At 30.8% G+C, this 24,550-nt stretch overlaps 3 protein-coding genes and 1 pseudogene across 3 annotated transcripts; 2 read left to right on the top strand and 2 right to left on the bottom strand.

Annotated features, from left to right (window-relative positions):
* Positions 1 to 528: 528 nt before the first annotated feature.
* Positions 529 to 3,820, bottom strand: LOC125574805 (probable inactive purple acid phosphatase 29). The gene is made up of 3 exons (XM_013791582.3): positions 3,370 to 3,820; positions 2,746 to 3,143; positions 529 to 1,134 (listed from the first exon to the last, which is right to left on the bottom strand). The coding sequence occupies exons 1-3, from the start codon at positions 3,662 to 3,664 to the stop codon at positions 658 to 660; spliced, it is 1,170 nt and encodes a 389-aa protein (XP_013647036.2). The 5' UTR covers positions 3,665 to 3,820; the 3' UTR covers positions 529 to 657.
* A 4,694-nt stretch (positions 3,821 to 8,514) lies between these two features.
* Positions 8,515 to 9,686, top strand: LOC125609980 (annotated as a pseudogene).
* A 10,269-nt stretch (positions 9,687 to 19,955) lies between these two features.
* LOC106351857 (nucleolin-like) lies at positions 19,956 to 21,036 on the top strand. The gene is made up of 2 exons (XM_048781908.1): positions 19,956 to 20,215; positions 20,692 to 21,036. The coding sequence occupies exons 1-2, from the start codon at positions 20,072 to 20,074 to the stop codon at positions 20,851 to 20,853; spliced, it is 306 nt and encodes a 101-aa protein (XP_048637865.1). The 5' UTR covers positions 19,956 to 20,071; the 3' UTR covers positions 20,854 to 21,036.
* Positions 21,037 to 22,554: 1,518 nt separating this feature from the next.
* Positions 22,555 to 23,601, bottom strand: LOC106351856. Its single transcript, XM_013791580.3, has 2 exons — positions 23,209 to 23,601; positions 22,555 to 23,093 (listed from the first exon to the last, which is right to left on the bottom strand). Exons 1-2 carry the CDS (start codon positions 23,366 to 23,368, stop codon positions 22,684 to 22,686), a joined length of 570 nt encoding a protein of 189 aa, XP_013647034.2. The 5' UTR covers positions 23,369 to 23,601; the 3' UTR covers positions 22,555 to 22,683.
* Positions 23,602 to 24,550: the final 949 nt, after the last annotated feature.

Genomic DNA, 24,550 nt, shown 5'->3' with positions numbered 1-24,550 from the left:
GAAGGTGAGTAAGAGGCTCATCTTAGATCACACTTCCATGGCCCATAAGAAACTTGAGAAGTACCACAAGAAGAAAAGAAGAAAGGAAAAATGTTGTGATAATTAGAAATCAACAAATAGGGCATAAGATAGTCGGGTAAGTATTCCATATTTTTTGTGTTTGTGTGTTTATAATCTGATAAAATATATCTTATTTTCTTTACTTTTGATTCAACATACACTTCTGATTTTTTTTTCTTATATAGTATTATTGAATTTGTAGATTCCCTCATAAAAAGAAATACCGAAGCAAAAAACATCGTTGAATAAAAACAAATACAAAAAAGAATGTAACCAAAAAAGTATAAGTGAGTGAGAGAATAAGAAAATGACTATAAAATATAATAACCTCAATTATCTTCAAAACTAAGTTGACATTTAATTGTACTTTTGCAAGATATTTTTTTTTGTTGTTGTTTGATCATATTTAATGATTAGGTTGGTTTTGAAAAAATATTAACTTTATATATTTTGTGTCTATATTGAATTGTTGTAAATTATAAACATCAAAATGTTAATATTATTTTAATTATAAATTTTAATTGTATATATATATATTCAAAATAAACATATATAAAATAATGCCCGTACGTAGTACTGGAGATAATACTAGTAGATTCATAAACGACAAACACCCGATCCGCTTGGAGAACTGTTCCAAAGAACCTGATCATCAATAACAGAGAGATGCTCATCATCAAGCCTCTTCCAGGTTCTAATCGATTTCACATCTCCCCAGCTTCCTGTACCCTTCTTGTTCAAATCAGCAACTACAACTCTCGCCCTCCTCTCCCACCCAGCTTTGCCATACGCATGGTATCCAAACCCACCACCATAGCATAGATTCACACCTTTGAGTTCACCGCAAAAGTCATTGACATGGTCATGACCGACAAACACTGACTTCACATCTCCTCTAGCTACCAGTGTCGTGAAGAACCCTGAGTTTGTGGTAGCCGAGCCTGTACCTTCTTGTCTCACTCCTGTTGTGGCGCTCTTTGTGTCGAAGTTATCAAACTCCGGAAATGGAATGTGGAAGTAAGCTAGTCCTGGAGCTGTACCTTGTTGAGGATTAGGCTCTTCACTGTATTCCCTCTGCCATCATCATCAAAATCAAAATTTTGTGTTTTTTTAAGTTCGATAATCTTCCAACTTAAAATCGGTGATAAATGAATTGACTTTTGTTTTTTTCATAAATGAATTCACTTTTTTTTTGTCATAAATGAATTGACTTTTTTTTTATATATCTATATTATTAAAACTCAAGTACATAATTGGAGTGTTTGGAGACTTGAATAGGACTATTAAAAAAATTTGAGATGTTTGAAAACACGGATTGTAGTCTTTTTTCTAAAAAAAAAAATTTGTTTGGAAACAAAGATATTAGTATTAAGAAAAATAAATAATGGACTTATGTTATTAAGAAAAATTAAAAATCCATCATATTATAAAAACTATCTATCTGGGCCAGTTTTAAAATATACGAAAATAGGTCAATCTAATGGCCTAAAACTTTTTTTTCTAAACTAACCATAAAACATAATTTAAAATTTCTATACATATTTCAAATCAAAATAATAATTCAAAGTTGATTTATATCAAAAATTAATTCAAAAATATACATATATTCAAAAATGCATTTATATTTTCAATAACCATTATAAAAAAAAGTTGTCAATATATATAAGAAAAATACAATACAAAGCCCAATTTGAAATACCAACTCAAATTATGCTTCTTATATTTCATATTAAGTTTTAAAAATATAATATATGTAATTATATATATGATAATACGTATAAAATACTATTAATTATATGATTACTTATATGATGGTACGTATAAAATACGATTAATTATATGATGACAATATACAATATATTATAATGACTAGGGATGCGCTTTCGGGTATCCATACGGGTTTGGTTCTGATCGGCTTGCGTTTCGGGTTTTCGGGGTCAAAAATTTCACCCTTATTAGGAAGTTTCTAAATTTTGGTTTGAGTTCGATTCAGATCTTTGCGGGTTTGGTTCGAGTTTGGATAACCCATTTAAATTATTTTTAAAGTTTTAAATCATTATGTATTTTAAATTTCTCAAAATTTATAAATAAAATAATATATTACCTATAAATTTGAATAACATATGTCAGAATACCTAAGCTTAACATATCAATTGGCTTGATTTAAAATTTTGGATACGGAATAAATAATTATCTTAAGTATTTTTGGTGATTTGAGTATATTTTAACTATTTCAGATATTTACTTTTGACTATCTATATATATTTTCAAGTATTTAAACCAATTTAAAAGTACCATTCTTGATGTTTTATATACGCTAAATCTAAAAATAATTAATATATATTTTTTAGATAAATTCGGGTACCCGAATACTTTGGTTCGGATCAGATTCGGTTCTCTAAATAATTTTTTTTTGAATAATTCGAATTTTAATTAATTTATGTTCGGGTTTGGTACTATATTTTCGGGTCGGTATCGTTTCTGTTCCTCGGATACATTTTGCCAAAACCTAATAATTACTTGAAAAACAAATATCAACATATTTTTCAAAATATACATCCGCGCAGGCGCGCGGATCAAAGTCTAGTATTACTTAAGATCTCTTCCAACTTCGGATGCGGGATGCTTCTTAATAGTGTTTGAAATTAAAGGAAAACAGGATTGATTGTTAGTTGATGATGGTACCTGGAGACGTTTCGAAGTCTGGTCATACCAGAACTGCTGAGAAGTTTTGATCCAATCATAACCTTTTAAGGACTGAACACTAGAGTAATCTCCACTATCTAGAAAATAGAGATTGAGAAGAGATTTGTCCTGTAAACTCGACTCAGGAACTCCATGGATTTTGAGATTGCAATTACCAAACCCATCGATGTAATGAGCAGCCTCAGGAGGATTCACTTGAGACAAAGTGTTGGGAAGCTTCACGATATAATTCATGAGTTCTTGTCTGGTCAACGTAGATTCTTGATCATGGTTTCCCAAAACAGCAACCCAAGGGATCTTAGAAGCAATCGCTGGAGCAAACGCAGCGTTCATGGACTTCACAGCGTCTTTAACATCAGACCCAAATATATTATCACCTGAAAACGTATACAAAACACTAAAAGAATCAATATCTATCTTCGGTCCTAAAATATTGGAGACTACGGACAATTTCGTAAGAGTTTATATATATTCTTAACAAATTTAGACGTTTTGATACTATGTACAATTTTGAAGGCCATAGGCCAATGCTTCACTAGTCTATGTTCATTACCTTTAATTGTGAGGGAAGAAAATTAGAATTTTATCAGTATGGAATTTTACCGGTGAAGACGATGAGGTCAGGTTTCTCGGCGGTGATGACACGCCACATGAAGGCGGTGGTGTTGAGGTCGGAGCAGTCTGCCAACTGGCTAGGAAGAACATTTTTACACCGAGTAGTCGCGCCGTTTGCGTAGTGCATATCTGCCACTTGCAGTATCTTGAACTGGCCGTTCACGGCGAAACTCAGTTTCCGACCTTGTGCTGATTCTGATGCTGAAGCTAAACAGATACCAACCAAAGACACGGAGAGGAGAAAGAAGTCAAACAATCTTGTGTTTGTTTTGTTGTCCGCCATTGTTATGGCTCCAGTATAGTCGAGAAGGTGGATTTGATTGTAGTCTCAGTGCATAAATATATAAGCAATCTTGTGTAGGAAGGGACCCATGAAAACAAAAAGTATTCATGTTTAGTCTTTGGTTAAATAATTAACATTAGCATTTATCTGCGACATCGTTATCTCTTAAACATTGCTCTAATCCATTGAGTGGTCTCTTAATTAATTTAAACAGCATCAATCTGGCATATTCGGCATTATGGGAGCCATGGAGGAAGTCTCAATGCGTTTCTTATACTGGATTTCACTTTCTCCTTGTTAGAGATAGGGGCTGTTTGTTTCACCATTTGTCATCTCCATCCAAATGATTCATTTGTATGATCTAGGGGCTGTTTGTTTCACCATTTGTCATTTCCATCCAAATGATTCATTTGTATGATCTATTCAGATGATCCATTTAGATTTTTGTGATTGTTTGTTTATCCATCCACATAGCTCATCTAGATGAATCATCTAAATGGATTTTATGTTTGTTTCTTTATTTTCATTTTCATTCAAATGAGTTTAGTAAACAAATTACCAAAATACCCTTGGGTTGGTTTAATCATATGTTTGATATTAATTTTAACTATTACATTTAATTATTTAGTTTAATATATTTACATTAGAATTATTTCAAAATTAATGAATTTTCCTTTTTGCGGTTTAGGCGGGAAAAAAAGATTTTTCGGTTTTAGCTAGAAAACACATTTTTGGTTTTGGCGGGAAAACAAGATTTTTCGGTTCTGGCAGAAAAACGAGACTTTTCGGTTTTGGCGGGAAAAAACAAATTTTTGGTTTTGGCGATAAAACACATTTTTGCGGTTAAGGCGAGAAAACACGTTTTGCGGTTTTGGCAGAAAAGACGTTTTTGGCGGGAAAACACATTTTTTGCAGTTTTGGAGGGAAATACGTTATTGCGATTTTTGCGGGAAAACAAAATTTTTCGGTTTTGACGAGAAAACGAGATCTTTTGTTATTGGCGGGAAAACGCGTTTTTGCGGTTTGTGCGGGAAAATGCGTTTTTTTTTTGTTTTGGCGAGAAAACATGTTTTTGCGGGTTTGGCGGAAAAACGCGTTTTTGCGGTTTTGGCGGAAAACACGTTTTTGTGGTTTTGGCGGGAAAACACATTTTTGCGTTTTTGACGGGAAAGCGCGTTTTTGCGGTTTTGGCGGAAAATATGTTTTTGGCAGGAAAACGCATTTTTGCGGTTTTGGCGGGAAAACACATTTTTGCGTTTTTTGCGGTTTTCGCGAGAAAATAAGATTTTTTGGTTTTGGCGGGAAAACGAGATTTTTTGGTTTTGGCGGAAAAATGAGATTTTCGGTTTTAGCGGGAAACCACTTTTTTTTTGGCGGAAAAATACGTTTTTGCAATTCTGGCGGATAACATGTTTTTGTGTTTTGACGGAAAAATGTGTTTTGGGGTGTTGGCGTGAAAACATGTTTTTGGTGATTTTGGCATGAAAACACGTTTTTGGTTTTTACGGAAGAACACGTTTTTGTAATTTTGACGGGAAACACGTTTTTGCAATTTTGCGGTAAAATGCGTTTTTGGGGTTTTGGTGTGAAAAAATTAGTTTTTAGGTTTTCGAGGGAAAACATATTTTTGTAGTTTTGTTAGTTTTCGTATGTGACAAAAATGATATTATGTTTAGGTTTGTAATTTGTGAATTACATTAGGGGTATAATAGACATTATACCATTTTGAATGAACCATCTCCATTCAAATGATCCAAATTGGTTCAGCTGAATGGACTTTAAAATTAGACTTATTCTTAGGTCCACCCCTAGGGTGAACCTCTAGGTTCACCAACCAATAGGATTATTTTATTTTATATTCGGTATCTTTTAAAAAAGGAAACAAAATATTGTCAAATTATATTATGTTTTTAAAATTTAAAAGTAAAAAAAAATAGTAATAATTACAAAAAAAAATATTTTACGTCGTCAGCATAACATTAAACCCTAAACCCTAAATTCTAATCCCTAAACCCTTAATCCTAAACCCTAAACCCTTGGATAAACCCTAAACTCTAGGATAAATCCAAAACTCTAAATCAAAATCACTATACATTAAAACATTCAAGAGTTTAGGGTTTAGAGTTTTAGTGTTTTTTAGTTAGAGTTTAGGATTTATCCAAGGGTTTAGGGTTTACCCAAGGGTTTAGGATTTACCCAAGGGTTTAGGATTTACCCAAGGGTTTAGGGTTTATCCAAGGGTTTAGAGTTTAGGATTTAGGGTTTAGGGATTAGGATTTAGGGTTTAGTGTTTTGTTGAGAACATTAAAATATATTTTTTTTTTAATATTTTTTTCTGTAACTATTATCTTTTCTTATTTTAAAAACATAATATAATTTGAGAATATTTTGTTTCCTTTTTTAAAAGACATCGAATTTGAAATAATGAAATTTTATTGGTTGGTGAACCTATAGGTTCACCCTAGGGAGTGAACCCAAGAATGACTCTTAAAATTAAGCCTAAATTTCCAAAAGTCATCCGGATGATCCATCTGAATGAGTTGCATTTTGGGGAATTGCCACTAATACCACTTTCCTAATACCACTTTTCAACTTTACACTTTTCAATTTTACCATTAAAATTTTAATGGCTAAAGTACCATTATACCCTTATTTAATCAAACATACACCTATTTTCTTTCTCCCACGATTCAAACAGTTCCCAAATTGAACGACGAGATTCACGACTCCGAGGAGATTCTACGATTATGATGATTTCTCCGGCGAGATTCGACGACTCCGACGAGATTTGAAGACGCTGACGTCCGACGAGATTTGGCGAAGACTACAAGCTCAAACGAACAAAACATGATGAATGCGTAACAAAGGTGAGAGGATAATATATGGTGATTTTCGTCTCTTTCTGTAGTTTAATCTTTGATTTCTCAAAATCGATCAATTTCTGAGAAGGAAGACGAAGTCTTTCTCATGAAGTTTTCAAATCTCAAATTTATAAGACTTTATAAATTTATCGATCAAGAACATAGTGCTTATGAATGAAGACGACTAACCACCATCAAGTTTTTTCGATTGTGTTTATGAATTCCATGGAAGCTCCACTGTTTCAATCTCCTTCTTACTTTCTCGATTCAACTTAGTTTTACAATCCATACCAAAATTCCGTAAAAGCAATCACTAAAGCTTTTGGATATCGTATTTGGTTTCGGCTTAGAGTAATCAGAAGAATGCTGAAAGAACCCTCCTTTATCCACTTGTAAGTCTAAATGAGACATATAAGCTTGTTTGGTAGTTGTCTCAGTGTGAGATGCTTTTATCTTTGGGTTGCTTATGAATTCTTAGTTTAGTATGTGTCTCTTGCTTCAGTTTATCCATTGATATTCCTTGTCAATTTGGAAAAGTTTGTTAATTTGGTGAATATCTTGTAGTTTCATGGCTAACTGCAACTCGATCTGTGTATATTTTAGGTTATATAGAAGTTTATACTACTTTTCTACTAGTTTAGCTAATAGAATGTTTTCATTGGGTAATTATGCATTTTGTGTACTTGTGTTGTGGGTATATATATGCTTTGGTTCCGCCGTTCTGGTCTTTAGTGGTCATATACTTTGGTTTTCAAAGCAGGAGCAATCCGTTTCTTTTGCTCTAATATTTTAATTATCAGGTGTGGCAATGTCAACTGGGCTAAGCGTTTAAAATGTAATGTCTGCAACACCAATAAACCTGGTCAGAATGAATGTGGTGTGAGGTATGACTCAATGTCAATGACAACCTTCATTTGTATTGTTCTTTAACAGTATTCGAGCTGAGGATTGGTATTATAGATGTTTTTGCGGTGAATTTAGGATACATTTATAAGATTTTTGTTCGATAATAGTAGTCTTCGTGTCAGCTTATTCATCTTTAAACATGGCCTCGTAGATAACTAGAAAAGGGGAAACAATATTATCTTCTGAAATTTGACCGAATGCTTTCTTTGGTAATATGTTCAGTATGACAAAGCTCCTAATGCATCAAAATGTGCTTTCTCACTTGAAATGTTTTGGCTAAATTAGTTTTGCATTAAGAAACGTTATGTTTCAGCCTGATAGGCTGTTGTTCACTGTTCTCTTGAAAGACCTGTGCTTATTCATTTATTTTCTCCATATAGGGGAGGTCGTGGTGGTGGCTACAAGGAATTGGATGAACAAGAATTAGAGGAAACAAAGAAACGAAGGGGTGAGGCTGAAGAAGTAATAGCATATGCTTCTAATGCAGAGTTCTTTGTTACTCTTCTTTTGTTGCATTTAGTTCTTTTATAAATGTTTATAAATCATTTTTGAGTTCCTTGTACTCATTTTGCCTAGCATTCCTCAAAGACTTCCCAAGTTCACACATTTATATGTTTTTTATAGATATATGCGATCCACTTTTGTTTGAAAACTTCTTTATAAAGACTTATAAATCATCGAGTTGTACTTTTAACAATATCCTAAAATTCAGATTTATAAGGAATTATAGTTTTGTAAAAATGTAGTGTTCACTATCCGAAAATCTTAATCTTAACCAGAACTATTCAAATAACAAGTTAAGCCTTATTTGTTTTTTGGATAACAGAAAGAAGCAAATCCTAAAATTAATTGAACTCTTGTTTAAATACTTCTTTATAAAGATTTATAAATCGTCGAGTTGTACTTTTAACAATATCTTGAAATCTAGATTTATATTTATAAAGGTGTAAAAAAGTATTTGGAACAAATTTAAATTTTAGTAAATAACTCTTGTTTCCTTCTCCTAAGGTCTCTGACACTGTTGTTGAGCCATATAATGCAACGCTCTCTGTGCATCAGCTCGTTGAAAACGCTGACGAGTGTATGGTTCTCGACAATGAGGCTCTCTACGACATCTGCTTCCATACCCTCAAGCTTTCTAACCCCTCCTGTGAGTAAAAGACTCTGTATATATTAACCTTAATGTAACATTTGGGTCTTGACTTGTTTGTTTTGTGTGATTTGCTAGTTGGTGATCTGAACCATCTCATCTCGGCTACAATGAGTGGTGTTACATGCTGTATTTGTTTCCCTGGTCAACTCAACTCCGACCTTAGGAAGCTCGCTGTGAACCTGATCCCTTTCCCAAGGCTCCACTTCTTCATGGTGGGTTTTGTTCTGTTGACATCGAGAGGATCACAGCAATACAGTGCCTGATCAGTGTCCCTGAGCTGACCCAGCAGATGTGGGATGCGAAGAACATGATGTGCGCTGCTGACCCTCGTCACGGACGTTACTTAACTGCATCCACTGTGTTCCGTGGAAAGCTGAGCACTAAGGAGGTTGATGAGCAGATGATGAACATCCAGAACAAGAACTCATCCTACTTTGTGGAATGGATCCCGAACAACGTCAAGTCCAGCGTCTGTGACATTGCAACATTAACTCTTATAATATTTTTATAAACTCTTATATACAGATTTATAAGCCTCTATAAAATTTTATAAGACTTCATAAAAGAATTACCTTTTGAAATTCTACAAATCCTCATAAATGATTTTATAAACCCTTATAAATAATTTTAAACATTCTTATAAATGATTTATAGACCCTTATAAAAAGTTTCTATATATTCATATAAATGAAATTACCTTTCTAAATATTTATAAATGATTTTATAAAACCTTATAAATATTTGGTATATTCTTATAAGTGATTTTATAAAGGTTTATAAATCATTTATAGGAATATATATAAACTATTGATAAAGGTTTATAAATGATTTCTAAATTTTCATAAATGATTTATAAACATTTATAAATTATTTATTATCTTTATAAAGCCTTATAAGGATTTTATTATGATGATATAATTTGATATGGTTTCTCTGCCTCTTCTTTATAAAACAATTATATCATTTCTCAGATTTTCTTAGCAAACAGAGGTACATCATTAACATCATCCACAATCAACTAAAGGATATATATATAGACTCGGTAAGGTTCAGTCATGATTCATGAGCAAATCTACACTCAAGAACGATTCAACATCCAGAAATATTCTATAATTCACCACAAAACAGCCACGAAGATAGTCTGATCCACATCTAAAGCCGCCTCCGGAGACTTCTCCAACACTCCCCATTCTTCTTGGAGACACTCTCTCTTATTCTTAGCTAAGAACGCAACGATATACAGCAAACTCAATATCTCCACGAACCTATGCTGCCTCATCTCGCTGTTTTCCACCACATGAGAAATATATATAAACTATTGATAAAGGTTTATAAATGATTTCTAAATCTTCATAAATTATTCATAAACATTTATTAATTATTTATAATCCTTATAAAGCCTTATAAACTGATTTTATAAACTCTTATAAATGAATTATACTTTAATAATATATTTAAAAAACTTTATAGACTGATTTTATAAAGTCTTATTAATTATTTTATAAACCATTATAAATAATCTTTTATTTATTATAATAATTTACAAACATTTATATTAGAATTATAGACACTTGCTTTATGAATATTTTACTACTAAATGTTTGTAAAGATTTATAAACTCTTGAAAAAGATTTATTAACTCTTATAAATTGTGGTATGAAGATTATTAAACTCTTATAATATTTTTATAAACCCTTATATACAAATTCATAAACTTTTATAAATATATTTATAAAACCTTATAAATGATTTATAAGTTCTTATAAATAGATTTATAAACCCTTATAAGAGGTTTCTAACATGCAAGATAATATAGATTAGCTAGAGCCCAAGCTGCAGCAAGACTACCTTCCTTTCCCTTGTATCAGAACTTTGCAATTGATCAACCTTCTCAGTGGGAAGATAAGGGCCAGTTTCATCCATCCTAGGACCAACAGAGCCTCTCTCACGTTTGTCTAACAGATGCTGGAGAAGGAGGAACATGCGAGTGGTTCCTGTTTGCGTTTCGAGGAGCTTTGTTTTCCTTCATTGTTCTGTTTGCAAATGAACATCCCGCATAGAACTTATCCGAAAGACCATCTTCTGGATCTTTAGATTCCACTTCTGCTAACATCTCAACGGCTCTGTCGTAAGACTTCGTGAACGGTTCATCTCCGAACTCAATCTCTGCAGAAGAATCTCTCACAGCATCAATCAGAGATTTAGCTTCTGGGATTCGACCCATACGCATCAAGCAGATGGCCAGGTTGCACTGTTTGCTTTGGTCTGGCTCCAAACACAAAGCTCTCCTATTCATAGATACATAAGTGCATATAAGGAAAAGACTCGCAAGGGCAAACACAAACTAACAAGAACCAAACCTTGTAAAGCATTGAGCTGTACTATCAACAATATCTTAAAACACAGATTTATATGAGGTTATAATTTTTTAAAATACAATGTTTACTATCCGAAAATATTTCTCCTAACCATAACTATTCAAATGACAAGTCTAAATCAACCTTATTTGTTTTTTGAATAACAGAGGAACGAAAATCCTAAAATTACTTGAACCCAGATTTATAAAGGTTTATAATTTTTTGAAAACTCAATATTCACTATCGAAACTCTTTCTCTTAGATCGACCTGTTGTAAACCAACCTTCGTTGATTTTTTTTTATAACAGAAAGAACAAATCCAAAATATTACTTGAATCGAACAAAAAAAATACACAAATTAGAAACATACCAGTGTGAATCGTGGAGAGGAGCCAACATCTTTGAGGTTTTGAATCGTGATTCTCGTAATTGAGATGCGTGAGAGAGAGTGATGATGGAACTCAACAGAGACGACGATGGATCTCGTCGGAGATGACGACAGATCTCAACGGAGAGAGAAGAACGATCTCCACAGGGAGAGAGACGATGGATTTCGGAAAGAGAGACGGCGGATCTGACGGAGAGAGAGACGGTGGATCCGACGGAGAGAGAGACGGTGGATCCGAAGGAGAGAGAAGAAGGATGACGACGGTGGAGAAGAAAGAGACGATAGATTGAAGTAAAGATAAGGTTAGTTTAGTCTTTTACCAATTAATGAATGTGCTATTTATGAAAATGTTCTTTGAGTGGTGGTATAAGTGAAAAGTGGTATCATGTAAAGTGTATAAGTAAAATTTCCCCTTGCATTTTTAGTACCTAAACAAACAAAATTCTCATCTTCATCTAGATGGCTTATCCAGATGGAGAAACAAACAGGTCCATAAACTTGAAGATAAACATGAAGAATAACTTGGAGATCAAGTCATACTTATCGGGGCTGTTTGTTTCACCATTTTTCATCTCCATCCAAATGATTCATTTGTATGATTGTTTGTTTGTTCATTCACATGGTTCATCTAGATGAATCATCCAAATGGATTTTATGTTTGTTTCTTTATTTTCATTTCCATTCAAATGAGTTTAATAAATAAATTACCAAAATACCCTTGTGTTGGTTTAATCATATGTTTGATATTAATTTTAACTATATTACATTTAATTATTTATTTTAATATATTTACATTAGAATTATTTCAAAATTAACAATTTTTTTTGCAGTTTGGGCGGGAAATTTTTTTTTTTCGATTTTAGCGAAAAACACACATTTTTCGGTTTCAGCGGAAAAACAAGATTTTTCGGTTCTGGCGGAAAAACGAGATTTTTTTGTTTTGACGGGAAAATACAAATTTTCAGTTTTGGCGAGAAAACACGTTTTTGCAGTTTTGGCAGAAAAACGTTTTTGGCGGGAAAACGCGTTTTTGCGGTTTTGGAAGGAAACACGTTAAAATGAAATTTTTCGGTTTTCGCGAGAAAATGAGATTTTTCGTTATTAGCGGGAAAACGCGTTTTGCGGTTTTGGAGGGAAAACACGTTTTTCGCGGAAAAATGCGTTTTTGCTGTTTTGGCGGGAAAACGCGTTTTTGCGGTTTTGGCGGGAAAACACGTTTTTGGCGGGAAAATGCATTTTTGATGTTTTGGCGGGAAACCGCGTTTTTGCGGTTTTGGCGGAAAACACGTTTTGACGGAAAAACGCGTTTTTGCGGTTTTGGCGGGAAAACGCATTTTGCGGTTTTGGCGGGGAAACAAGTTTTTTGCGGGAAAACGCGTTTTTGCGGTTTTTGCGGGAAAACGAGATTTTTCGGTTTTGGCTGGAAAATAAGTATTTTTTTTGTTTTTTGACGGAAAATACGTTTTTGCAATTTTGGCGGGAAAATGTATTTTTGTGTTTTGGCGGAAAAATGTGTTTTGAGGTGTTAGCGTGAAAACATGTTTTTTGTGATTTTGGCATGAAAACACGTTTTTTAGTTTTTACGGAAAAACACGTTTTTGCAATTTTGACGGGAAAACACGTTTTTGCAATTTTGGCGGGAAATTACGTTTTTGGGGTTTTGGCGTGAAAAAATAGTTTTTTGGATTTTGCGGGAAAACGTGTTTTTGTAGTTTTGTCAGTTTTCGTATGTGACAAAAATGATATTATTTTTAGGTTTGTAATTTGTGAATTACATTAGGGGCATAATAGACATTATACCATTTTGAATGAACCATCTCCATTCAAATGATTCAAATTGGTTCACCTGAATGAACTTTAAAATTAAGTCTAAATTTTCAAAAGTCATCCGAATGATCCATCCGAATGAGTTGCACTTTTAGTGTCTAAACAAACAAAACTCTCATCTTCATCCAAATGATTCATCGAGATGAAGAAACAAACAGGCCAATCCTATTCGAATTATGTTTAGAATAATGGGTTTTACTATAAGTTAGTTTAGGAGTTTTATGTCTCTATATAAAAAGATGGGTGAGTTGTGCCATGAATTTGTGAGATTAAAGATTATTCGTGAGAACTTAAGTTTTGAAGAATTTTCTTGAGCTAGTAAAGTGTGAGTTCTATAATCTTGAGTTTCATACACATACGTTTGGATAAGAATCCTCACATTTCTTTTGATTTGTGATTTTCAAATTTGTGTTTTTAAAAAAGGCAAATTGGAGGGTTTCCACTAATGATATCGCTTTTTCATTATTATTATTTTTTTTTGCTTCTTTGCTTTCCGGAAATACAAAATGATCAAAAGAGGACTATTGCTTTGTGGATTGAGGAAATACGTTTCAAACGTGCTTATATATATATATATATATATATATATATATATATATAAATAATCATGAGTCATAGGTTGCTTCAAAATTGACCGCACAACTACCAATCACAAATTTAGCTATGTACTCAAAATAATAATACAGAAATGTATAAGCAATTACGTGTATAAAGAAGCCAAAACAAAGTGGACCATCTGATAAGTTTTGTATCTTGTTTGAACCAAAAACATAAAAATATAAAAAAGCATGTTTGTATCTTCATTATTAAATTAATTAGTTACTCTTATCACTATTTTAATTAATTTTATATTATAAAATATTTTTAAAGTTGTTTCTGCATATAAATTATAATTATATCATGAATCAATGACATAGTTCCGTTCAAAATTAACCACTCAACTATCGATCACAAAATGTAAGGTAGCTATAATCTGCTCAAAATAAAAAGTTCTTAGTTGACTAAAGAATCAATTTGAGACTTTTGCTTTCATTTGGTATTTAGCAATCTTTGCTAATATTGTGAGAGGAATGTTTAGATCGGTGATTTCTCCAACTGGTACCTATGACACCATGAAATTTATGGGCGATCTCGATATAAATTATAAAATATTTGAAGCTTTAGTTTATAAATAAATTTGATAATTTTTACTTTATATTATTGTCTTATTTGAAAATTATAAGGGAGATGTATCCAAATTAGAGTTTGAATTGATTTAGACTGACTTACTTTCAATGAGTTTTAGCTGATTTTAGTTGAATCAGAGAACTTATAAAAAATTATTAAACCATTTCAAAATCTCATTTAAAATAATGAGTTTTCAAATTTTATTTTTCAACTAAGAAAATTTATTAAAACACTGAAAATCATTACAAACATTTTGAAATCCACGATTTTTTTTTCCAGTAACATCGAATCTCAAAGTATTTTATAAAATAACACGTTCAATAGGATTGATTTTTAATATTTTTTAAGTTAAGTTTAAATAACATGGAATTGTCACTTTAATTCAAATCACATCAAATTTATGTATTGATTCTCTTAAAACCATCCAGATTTCTAGATAACAACTTTTAGATAATATACTGATGAGATTGCAATCTAAATGAATATACAAATACATGTTGTCAATATATATATATATATATATATACACTAATTTAAGGGAAAATTTGGAAAAATACCTTCTTGTGAGTTTATATTTTAAAGATTACACTATGTTTAACTGTTTTTGAAAACTACATTTATTTGTAGATAAAACGACAAAAATATCCAATTTATATGTATTCTCATTTAATTAATTATTCGACGCCACAATGTTTTATTATCTCTTAGAAGAAGTTCCATGTCGTCATCATCATAAACATATTACACCAAATACTATAGAAAAAAATCTAAAAGTAATGCAGAAAACATATTAGATCCCTTATGAGAATTTAACTAAAAAAAATAAATCAATTATACAGAATCTAAAAAGTGGCAAAAGCTCGACTAGCTCCACATGTTGCTTCCGAAGCAAAAAATGCTTTGAAGTTTTTCATCACAATTAATTTAGAACAAAAACCAATCAATCAAGATATAAAACTTCTTTAGCAAATACTAAATGATCCCTTGAAGATCTTTCTTATCTTGATATAAGACCAGACACTCATGAAAACAATCCAAGAAATATAAAAGTCAAATGGTGCCTTGATGTATCTCTTTTCTTTATGTTACAGTTTATTAGTTACCGTTAGCATGATTAATAGGGAAGAGATTATATTTGTGAACTTTGTGCATATGTGCACATAAAAATTCGTGGAGTTGCCGTAAATTTATGACATACTTTTCACAATTTCAAAAGAATGTAGTTTGCCTGTTTTTAATGATTGATGAACTTGTAAAGCAACATGGTTTAATCCATTTCGTGAAAAACTAAACCCCAACAACATTACGTATTTATCTCAAACTTAATTTTGACACACATGAATAATAATATTTTCATATTTACATTTTGGTTATTAAAACGTATAATATCATATTAGAACCAGGGTAAATATGTCTTATCATATATAAGAAAGTGTAATTTTCAAAAAAGAAAAAAAATGTTTTTCAAATTTTAAATGATAAACGGTGTATTTTCAAATTATCCCCTAATTTAAACCCAGTTAGCAAATTTATGTCTCAAAGGTTTGATTTGAATTTCTTTTGACTAATATTTGACTATAATAATAAAAAAAAAATACAATTCTCAAATTTTCAGTTGAGAAGTTTAACAAAATTAACCAATGAGTCCGATTGACAAACCTGACAAGATTTAAATCAGAAAAATAATGTCTCATAATTTTTTTATATGTATCATGCATTTATAAGATTGTGAAAAAAGTACATCAATAATCACACACACTACAATTAAAAGAGTGAGCAACCTGTTCAATAGTTTGGTTTCTTGAAAACTGAAAACTAACAAAATGAAGCTTAACATATGCATTATTAATGTCTAGATTCATGAAATATTCCAAACTGCACAATAATGCCAAACATTTTACAAACAGAAATATGTAATAACACTTGTGCATTTACCTCATCAACTTCCTTAACAACCTTTTGTTTTGGATCTTAGCATTGGTCATATCCTTCTTACTAATAGTTTCATAGTGTTTTAAAGCTTTCGATGCTTTAAAAGCCAAGCCTACATCAAATATTTTATAACATTATTTGCTGCTTGCTTATCTTGTGTGGATATAATATCTTTATTTGGTTGTGAAACAAAGAATTAGTAGGGGTTATTGGTTTGTGTATTTTGATGGATTTGAAAATCCAAACTAAATCTAGTGTTATTGGTTCTATGATTTTAAAATATGTATTGAAATCATGTGTTATTCGTTTAATGATTCATAAATTCTAATTCAAATCAAGTGTTATTCGTTTAATGATTCATAAATTCTAATTCAAATCAAGTGTTATTCAATCATACGAATTTACTAATAGATTTGATTTCATAATGTATTTGAATGGATTTGCATGGATTTCTTTGTGAAAAATACAAAGGCCCAAATCCGAAGGAAAACCTCCGGATTTGTAAATACTAATCTGAAAAAAATTGAAAATTTGTATATTTTACTTAGATTTATAAATAATATATGGATTTCTAAATCAATAAAAATATGTAAACCAATAACACCCCCTTAGTTAATTAACGATTTGTTTCTTTACCCTAAATCAAATAAAATTAACAGAAGTCACAAAACTTACTATTAATTTCCCTAGCATAATGAATATCAACTTTCTTGCGAAGTATCTTTTTGGCACAAATGTACTTTTATAACCCACCACAAAAGTGATGTTCGCATGTCCCCTCAAACCCTCATCTTTCAGTCTTTCAGTCATAACAAAGTCATGGGAAAGTCATATGTTTTCATAGTCCCACCAAACTTTGTTGGATATCTACTACAGTCATAACAAAAAGCAAGAGCAAAGTAGAAAACAAAGTAAAAAATAGTCCATGTTTTGATTAAAATAGTTAATTTGATATAGAGATTTACAATTATAAGAAGAAAAACATTGTAAACTAGACATGGCTTCAATAGGAAAAATATTCACAATATATCATAGTTTACTTTATTTTTTATATCATAGTTTGTTTTTTCGTGTTATATTTCAAGAAGTTATTCTTTATTATCTATGATTATACCTTTTGAAAAAATTAAAACATTATCATTTTAAGTTTGCATACTTATTTTTAAAATTTTATATTTTCTCAAAATTGTTTGGAAAATTACACAACTATATTTGAGGTGGGAGATTATATGATTTTCGAAATTTGTTTGTTACTAAATTAATACATTATTTTATATAAATAATTTTAATTTCGATAAGATTTTTCTATATCTCTCAGAATATTTTTATAACTAATATAAATATTAAATTTATAATTAAAATTTGATTTGTCATTAATATTATGAATGAATTACTAAAATTTCATAGTTTTCTAATAACATATTTTAAAATATTATATGAACTAAAGGTTAGTTATAAACTATTATATTTTGTATATTAATTTTTTTAAACAATATATTGTTGAGAGTATTAAAATAAAAAATAAAATAATATGTAGTTGTAGATATAAAAGTTCAATCTATGTTAATGAATTTATTCCTCTAAAAATATAATATAGTTTACGAATTTTAACACATTTTAATGATAAGTGATAATTTAGTTAAATGAAACTATTTTAAAAATAAAATAGATAAATGTACCCATATTTAATTCATATAGTACTTCTATTTTAATATAATACATAATATAATTAAAATATATATAAAAATAGTATAGAATTTTATTTTCTTGTTTTATAATAAATTTTTAATTAACATTGAACTATAAAGTTATATTAGTATTTACAAAATTAATTAAGTGTTATTTTATAAAAATATTTAGAAGGTTAGTAGGATTTTGTTAGATTCTTTCTCAATAGAATTTGTTATACTTAAATAAATTTAAATTTATATTCTTTAATTATTAATGTAAATAATGAAATATGTCATATTGAATTATGTTTTGGATGGTCCTAGTATGACTTCTTAATGGTAGATAAAAAATAGGACTCTGTTTTAATAGATTAGATGTCTAATTTTCTCATTAAACAATTAACATTTAACATTTTCTTAGGTTTCTTTTATGCAGAAATCCAAAGATGTTTTTCTTCTTCTTCTTCCGAGTGCACTAAGCATGTACTAAAATTGCATAACCAATGATTTATACCCATTCAAAATTGATCACACAACTACCGACCACAAAAGGTGATGTAAACTAATCTACTCAAAATAAAAAGATCTTATCCGAGGAAGGAGTCAATTTGAGACTCTTGCTTTTTTTTTTTAGTATTTATCGATCTTTGTTGATATAGTGAGAAAATATTTTTACATTGGTGATTTATCCAACCGATGCATATACCACCATGAGATTTATGACGATATTATGTGTTTAGAAAACAAAACAAGAAATATTATTCTAGATAGGAAATGTAATCTTGAAATTATGTTATAAATTAATGACATGCACAAATGAAAAAAAAAAAATCTATGTCGTAAGTTAACTTTATGATAACTAATACTACAATACATTCATGAGTAAATTATATTCTTAATCAAGTGATAAATATATCGAACTAACTTTAAATATAATTTTATCTTAATTTGTTAAAAAGTAATTGTCTTAAATTTAAAAAATATTATTTCTATATTTTAATTTTATCGTTTGGAAAAAAATAAAATAATTAATGCAGTTATATATCGTCTTGTTTACTTTTGCTTTACTTTGATTTAATTTAATTATTTTAATTTTATTTTATTTAAACTTCCATATTATAATTTATATTTCCTAAGAAAAATATTTTATTTATATGATAATAAATATTTATGTAAATATGTATATTATACCCTAGTTTTAAAATTCTATATTAAAAAGATATATAAATTTTTTATATTTTTGTTTATTTTATTTACAATATGTTAGATTGGTAAAATAAAATTTTAAATTTACTTAATGAACCGATAAATTTAAATAAATTTTCAGTCAATTATCTATCAAAAATAATTATTTGATTAGTATTGTTTTTGTTTTATATATGTAAGACACACTTCCAAATATTTTTGATAAAATATATATAATTATACCATATTTCAGAAAAATAAACAAAAAATAGTTATGACTAAATTTCAAAAAATATGAAAAAAATAATTGTTGTAAATAAAATTTACTTTAATGTAAGTTATTAGTTATTACTACATTTAAAAAAAATTGCAAGAATATGAGACAGTTTATAAATAAAATTTTACATGTCATAATTATGTGATGACAAGTCAAAATTTTTAAAAGTCGTGTCATTTTTTTTTTGGTGAGAGTGAATATGATGGTGGCACATAAATAAATCAATTTTCAAGTATTGAATAATTAACTAATCATAAAAGTAGATATAGAAGAAGCTTAAATGTGCGTTCGCTCAAAAAACAGGTTTTATAATACACAAACCTAAGTCTTGATTGGTAGAATATTAGCATTAGTAATATATATTATATACTTATAATAATTTTATATAGTATATTCATACTGCTTTATTAATCATTTTATTAAAAAGTTTAGCAAAAACATACAGTTTCTGCAGCATAATAGTAGTGCTTTATCATATGATCCGCCAATCAAGGCCCTAATGCGTGTAAAAAGATGGCCCAAGTTTCGTTATAAATGGGCTACACAAGCGAGAGCCCAAAATTATTAAATGAGCAGTCCTTTCGTGTTAATTACTAATACGCAGCGTTTTGATAACCTGAACTTTTCCTTTTCTCTGTTTTTTATTTGTTTATTCATTATTTTCTGTGAAAGAGAGAGAGAAAAATGTTACAGTTTCCGACGTTGATGAGCCAGTTTCCGTCGTCGACGAAGACGATACCGGCATCGCATTTGTTACCTATACAGTGGCCCCAGCCCCAGAACGAAGAGATTCTTCTCGCCATGGAAGAAGCTGAGTTCGAAGAAAAGGTATCTCTTTATTTCTTCTCTACTCTTTCTCGATCGAACTCGAATGATGGGAAACCAATTTTCAGTTTTCACAATTGGCCAATCTAGATGAACACTAGTGATAATCGTGATTGATGAAGTATGGATTTTGAATTCGAGGTCCGTGACGTCCGTCTAATCCCCGAGTTAGTGTTGCTGATGGATTGAGAGATGATGCGTGTTTTCTAGTTAATTTTGATGATAACCTGAGTAGAAAGGATCAATATTTGTATTTGATGAACACTATTTTACTAGAAGATAGACTACCTGTGTCTCCTTTTCATCTGAGTTTTTGGTGTTTCCTCTAATTGTATGTACATAGATATAGTTTGATTTGTCTGATAATAAAACGTGGAAGATGAAAAGGGAGAGTGATTTAATCAAAGGCTAATTGTCCATTTCAGTTTTGTTATTGTGAATGGTAAGATAAGTTTTGATTAAATTCTTGTTTGGTGCAGTGCAACGAGATAAGAAAGATGAGTCCTAGCGTACCCGTAGTGGGAAAACCAGTCGTCGACAACCATCAAGAAGAAGACGATAATGAAGCAGATGATGATGATGATGATGCAGACAATGCAGAGGAATCAGATGGTGAAGAATTCGAGCAAGAAACTGGTTAACTAATCTCCTTAACAAATAAAAAAGGTTGTTGACGACGTTTGCTTGATTTTTGAGGATACTTGTCCTAACCTTCTCGTGTCAAACGACTGTGATTATGAGTTTGGAAGCTCGGTTTCCTTTTGTTAGGAACAATTAAAACATATTTCATGGTCTTATTGTCTTGATGTTGACATTTTTCTAAATTTAACCGGTCTAGTGCTTTGGAAAAACCAGTTTGTCCAAAATTATGCAATTTTAGGGAACGTATGTTTTTCAAAAATAAAGGAACGTATATTAGCTGAAAATATGAACATATATATATATAGGGCAATTGTCAATAATAGCACATTTTGAAGTTTATGTCTCAAAAATAGCACTAGAAGGAGAAAGTCACAAAAATGACATTCATTAAAGGATAAAATATCCCTAATATCCTTGGTTTAAAATTAAATAAACAAACAAAAATAAACAAAAATAAATAAAATAAAATTAAAAAAATGAAAAAAAGATTTTTTTTTTTATAGTTTCAGATTATATGTTTTCAGATTCGAAATTTTTATAATTTTTTTTTTCGAAATTTTTTTTTTTTTTCAAATTTTCTTTTTATAATTTAAAAATACTTTTTAAAACTGTTTTTAAAATTTTTATTTTTTATTTTAATATATTATTTTTATAAAATTTTAAACCATAATTCCAAAACCCCACCCCTTAACTCTAAACCTTAAGGTTTGGATTAATTAACCTAAGGGGTATAAGTGTATATTTACCTCTTTAATGAAACCTATTTTTGTGACTTTGAACTTTGAGTGCTACTTTGGGAACATAAACTTGGTTTGGTGCTATCCTAGTCTTTTTCTCATATATATATATATATTGTATATTTTCTGATTGAAAAAAATCGAGTCTTTTCTGGCTGAATTTAAAAAGAAAAATGCTGAAAGGAGCTGAATTTCGTGTACTGTGTCTGCTGATTGATTTTTCAACGAAATACGTTGAAATTAATTTAAGCAGATGTGTGGTACTACTACCACTACTCCAAAAGATATTTTCTAATAATCATTGAACAACAAACACCTAATATATTTTCTTTTGTGGTGTTTCAAAGTTTTGAAGGACGGGTCAAGTTACACACCAACTTCTACATTCTTTAGTCTTCATTCTGTCCCATTCACACGTTGCGGAAATTTTGGAAGTTCACTAAAATACGCAGTTAGTTTACCTACTCATGATGGGTTCTTTCTTTCTCGTATGTTCCGATTAGTTTTATAGACTTAATTGTATTTAACTCTTTTAAATGTTCTCAAAAGGATCCATGTGAGCAGAATATCATACGTCCTTCTCTAATCCTTGATGAGACGAGTAAAAAGAAACCGAATGTTAACAAATTAGAAAACAATTAAAAATAAACTTCAAAAAAGAATTTACTTTACTTCTATGATTCTATCATTATCAAAGAGGCCAAAACCAAGATACAGAAAGCCTCGTATGTGCGGACGGCTGACACGTGTTGACAAAGGAATCCACTAGCCTACACGCGTCAAACATCCCTGACATAGACAACAATATACGGTCTCACAGTATTCGCCACGTATCACGTACATAAAAAAGAACGTACGTGCAAACACGTGGCAACTCTTAACGGTTCGTAACGGTCCCGGACGAATGTTCCATCTCGTTCTCCGTCTAAACTAATTTCACCGGTGGCCAAGTCTCTGACCGTAAATGGAAAGGAAACATTTCATTCTTCTCTTCGCAAACAATCACATCGTATAAAACTATATCACCTAAATTTTTTCATTTATTTTATTTGTTTTCTTCATCATCGTCGTAAATTCCAATTTTTTTTTGCGTCAATGCCGGATGAGCCTAGAGTCTTTATGTCCACGACACGCATAGCAATATGATTCTCCGTATCCGTGAATGTATCTTCTACCAAGATCCGTGGGAGGCAGACAATACCGAGACTGTACATATCTCCCGTACGCCGACGACGGCGAGTTCGGCGGGGAAGGCGTAACTGCGAACGGAGATTTTGGAGATAGATCGCTGCTTGTAGACGACGGAGATCCCTGTCTATGCGCTCTCGGAGGCGATAGAACGGCTCGGATCTTGGCTCCGGAGACGCGATCGTACTCCTCAACGATGTTGGCTAGATCCTCATCTGATTTGACGGAGATTAGAGTCTCGAGATCTCCGTTAGGTAATTGACACCGCAGATCAACGGAGTATCCACAGAATTCGAATAGTTTCTTCATTAGCTCTGGAGAATAACAAAAATCAATCTCAATTTCGTGATAACGCCCAGATTCGGGAAGTTGAATCGCGCAGAAAGACTGTTTACAAACAGAGTTTTTTTGAAGTGATGTTAAACGAACCTTCGAAAGAGATAGAACGATGGACGGAGAGGACTCTGGTATGACCTCCGACGTAACGGAGCTTCCCGTCTGTAGAACGAGGGAGGATTCTGCCGCCGTAACTGCATAGAAACTTAAGACTGCTTCCACTGTTCTTCTCGTTAACATCGACGGCCACCATTTTTTGTTAGGGTTCTTTTTGTTTCTTTAGTTAAAAAAGAATTTTTTTTGCAGGATTTGTGAGAGAAAAGGGGAATATTTTTTTGTTTACTTGGTTTCTTTGGTGTCTTAAACCGAGGAGAAAGGTTGCGGATGGGCAGGTTTTATAGGCAGGGTGTGACATCACCAACGGGACCCTGCGCGTATGGGTAAATGGAAAATTCGTTGGACCTTCTATAGCTTTTTGGACCAATTCTGTTATTCCATAACGGAATATTCCCTCTCTAATTAAATTCCTTCGAAAGGAAATCGCGTTATTTAAAGTTGGCTCAACAAAGAAGAACGCTAATATTAAATTTTTGATTATATTAGACTGGGTGATGATTCGTACCATCTTAGCAGCCCTTCACTACCATGTTTATGTACATGAAACTTGATTAAACAAATACTCCCTCCGTTTTTTAATATAAGTCATTTTAAAGCTATGCACATAGATTAAGAAAATCATTAATTTTTTATATTTTCGAAACAAAAACATTATTAATTATTTACTTAACCACAATTTAATCAATAAAAAAATAGAAAATATATTATCATTGGTTATACAACATTAATTATTAATAAATGTTGCATAGAAAATCAAAAACGACATAAAATTTGGAACAAAAAAGTTTCTCTAAAACAACTTATATTAAAAAACGGATGGAGTATATTTGATTGATTTTTTGCATTTAATGTGAGCTTTACTACGTTGAAAATTTGAGATTCCTTGTATAGCCCATGTAATTTTATCATATGGCAAACCAATTACTTGATTTTGTTTAGAGAACTTATGGGTCAACTCACAATATATACTTTAAATTGTAATATGGTATATTCCGAAAAATATGTGATGAATAAAGAGTAGATGGTAGGTAAGTCTAAAGATTCCAAAAATTGGTGTAGATGGTAATTATAAAATTTACGAACTGTTGGAATCTTTAAACCTACCATCCATACCTCAAATAATAATTTTACTAAATCTCGATCCGTGCAATCGCGCGAGTTTTTTTTTCATTTATTTTTATATAACTATTTTGTTTTCAATTCTAAATGGACAATTTTCATAAATAGACAATTTTTAAATTTTGATCACAAAATTGACCACAAAGAGGAAAATGACCAAAATGTTTCATTTAATAGGTAAAAGAACACTAATACCCTA

The sequence above is a fragment of the Brassica napus genome, chromosome A6, assembly GCF_020379485.1.
Source record: "Brassica napus cultivar Da-Ae chromosome A6, Da-Ae, whole genome shotgun sequence".
NCBI lineage: Eukaryota > Viridiplantae > Streptophyta > Magnoliopsida > Brassicales > Brassicaceae > Brassica > Brassica napus.
The sequence above is the reverse complement of the archived record's forward strand: the minus strand, read 5'-3'. Positions and strand labels throughout refer to the sequence as shown.

Excerpts from the sequence above, each read along its gene's own strand:
- LOC125574805 (XM_013791582.3), bottom strand. The coding sequence starts at position 3,664 with ATGGCGGACAACAAAACAAACACAAGATTGTTTGACTTCTTTCTCCTC. Across the intron at positions 3,144-3,369 it reads TGACCTCATCGTCTTCACCG|GTGATAATATATTTGGGTCT; the intron begins GTAAAATTCCAT and ends ATACGTTTTCAG. Across the intron at positions 1,135-2,745 it reads AGACTTCGAAACGTCTCCAG|AGGGAATACAGTGAAGAGCC; the intron begins GTACCATCATCA and ends TGATGATGGCAG.
- LOC106351857 (XM_048781908.1), top strand. The coding sequence starts at position 20,072 with ATGTTACAGTTTCCGACGTTGATGAGCCAGTTTCCGTCGTCGACGAAG. Across the intron at positions 20,216-20,691 it reads AAGCTGAGTTCGAAGAAAAG|TGCAACGAGATAAGAAAGAT; the intron begins GTATCTCTTTAT and ends TGTTTGGTGCAG.
- LOC106351856 (XM_013791580.3), bottom strand. The coding sequence starts at position 23,368 with ATGGTGGCCGTCGATGTTAACGAGAAGAACAGTGGAAGCAGTCTTAAG. Across the intron at positions 23,094-23,208 it reads TCGTTCTATCTCTTTCGAAG|AGCTAATGAAGAAACTATTC; the intron begins GTTCGTTTAACA and ends GTTATTCTCCAG.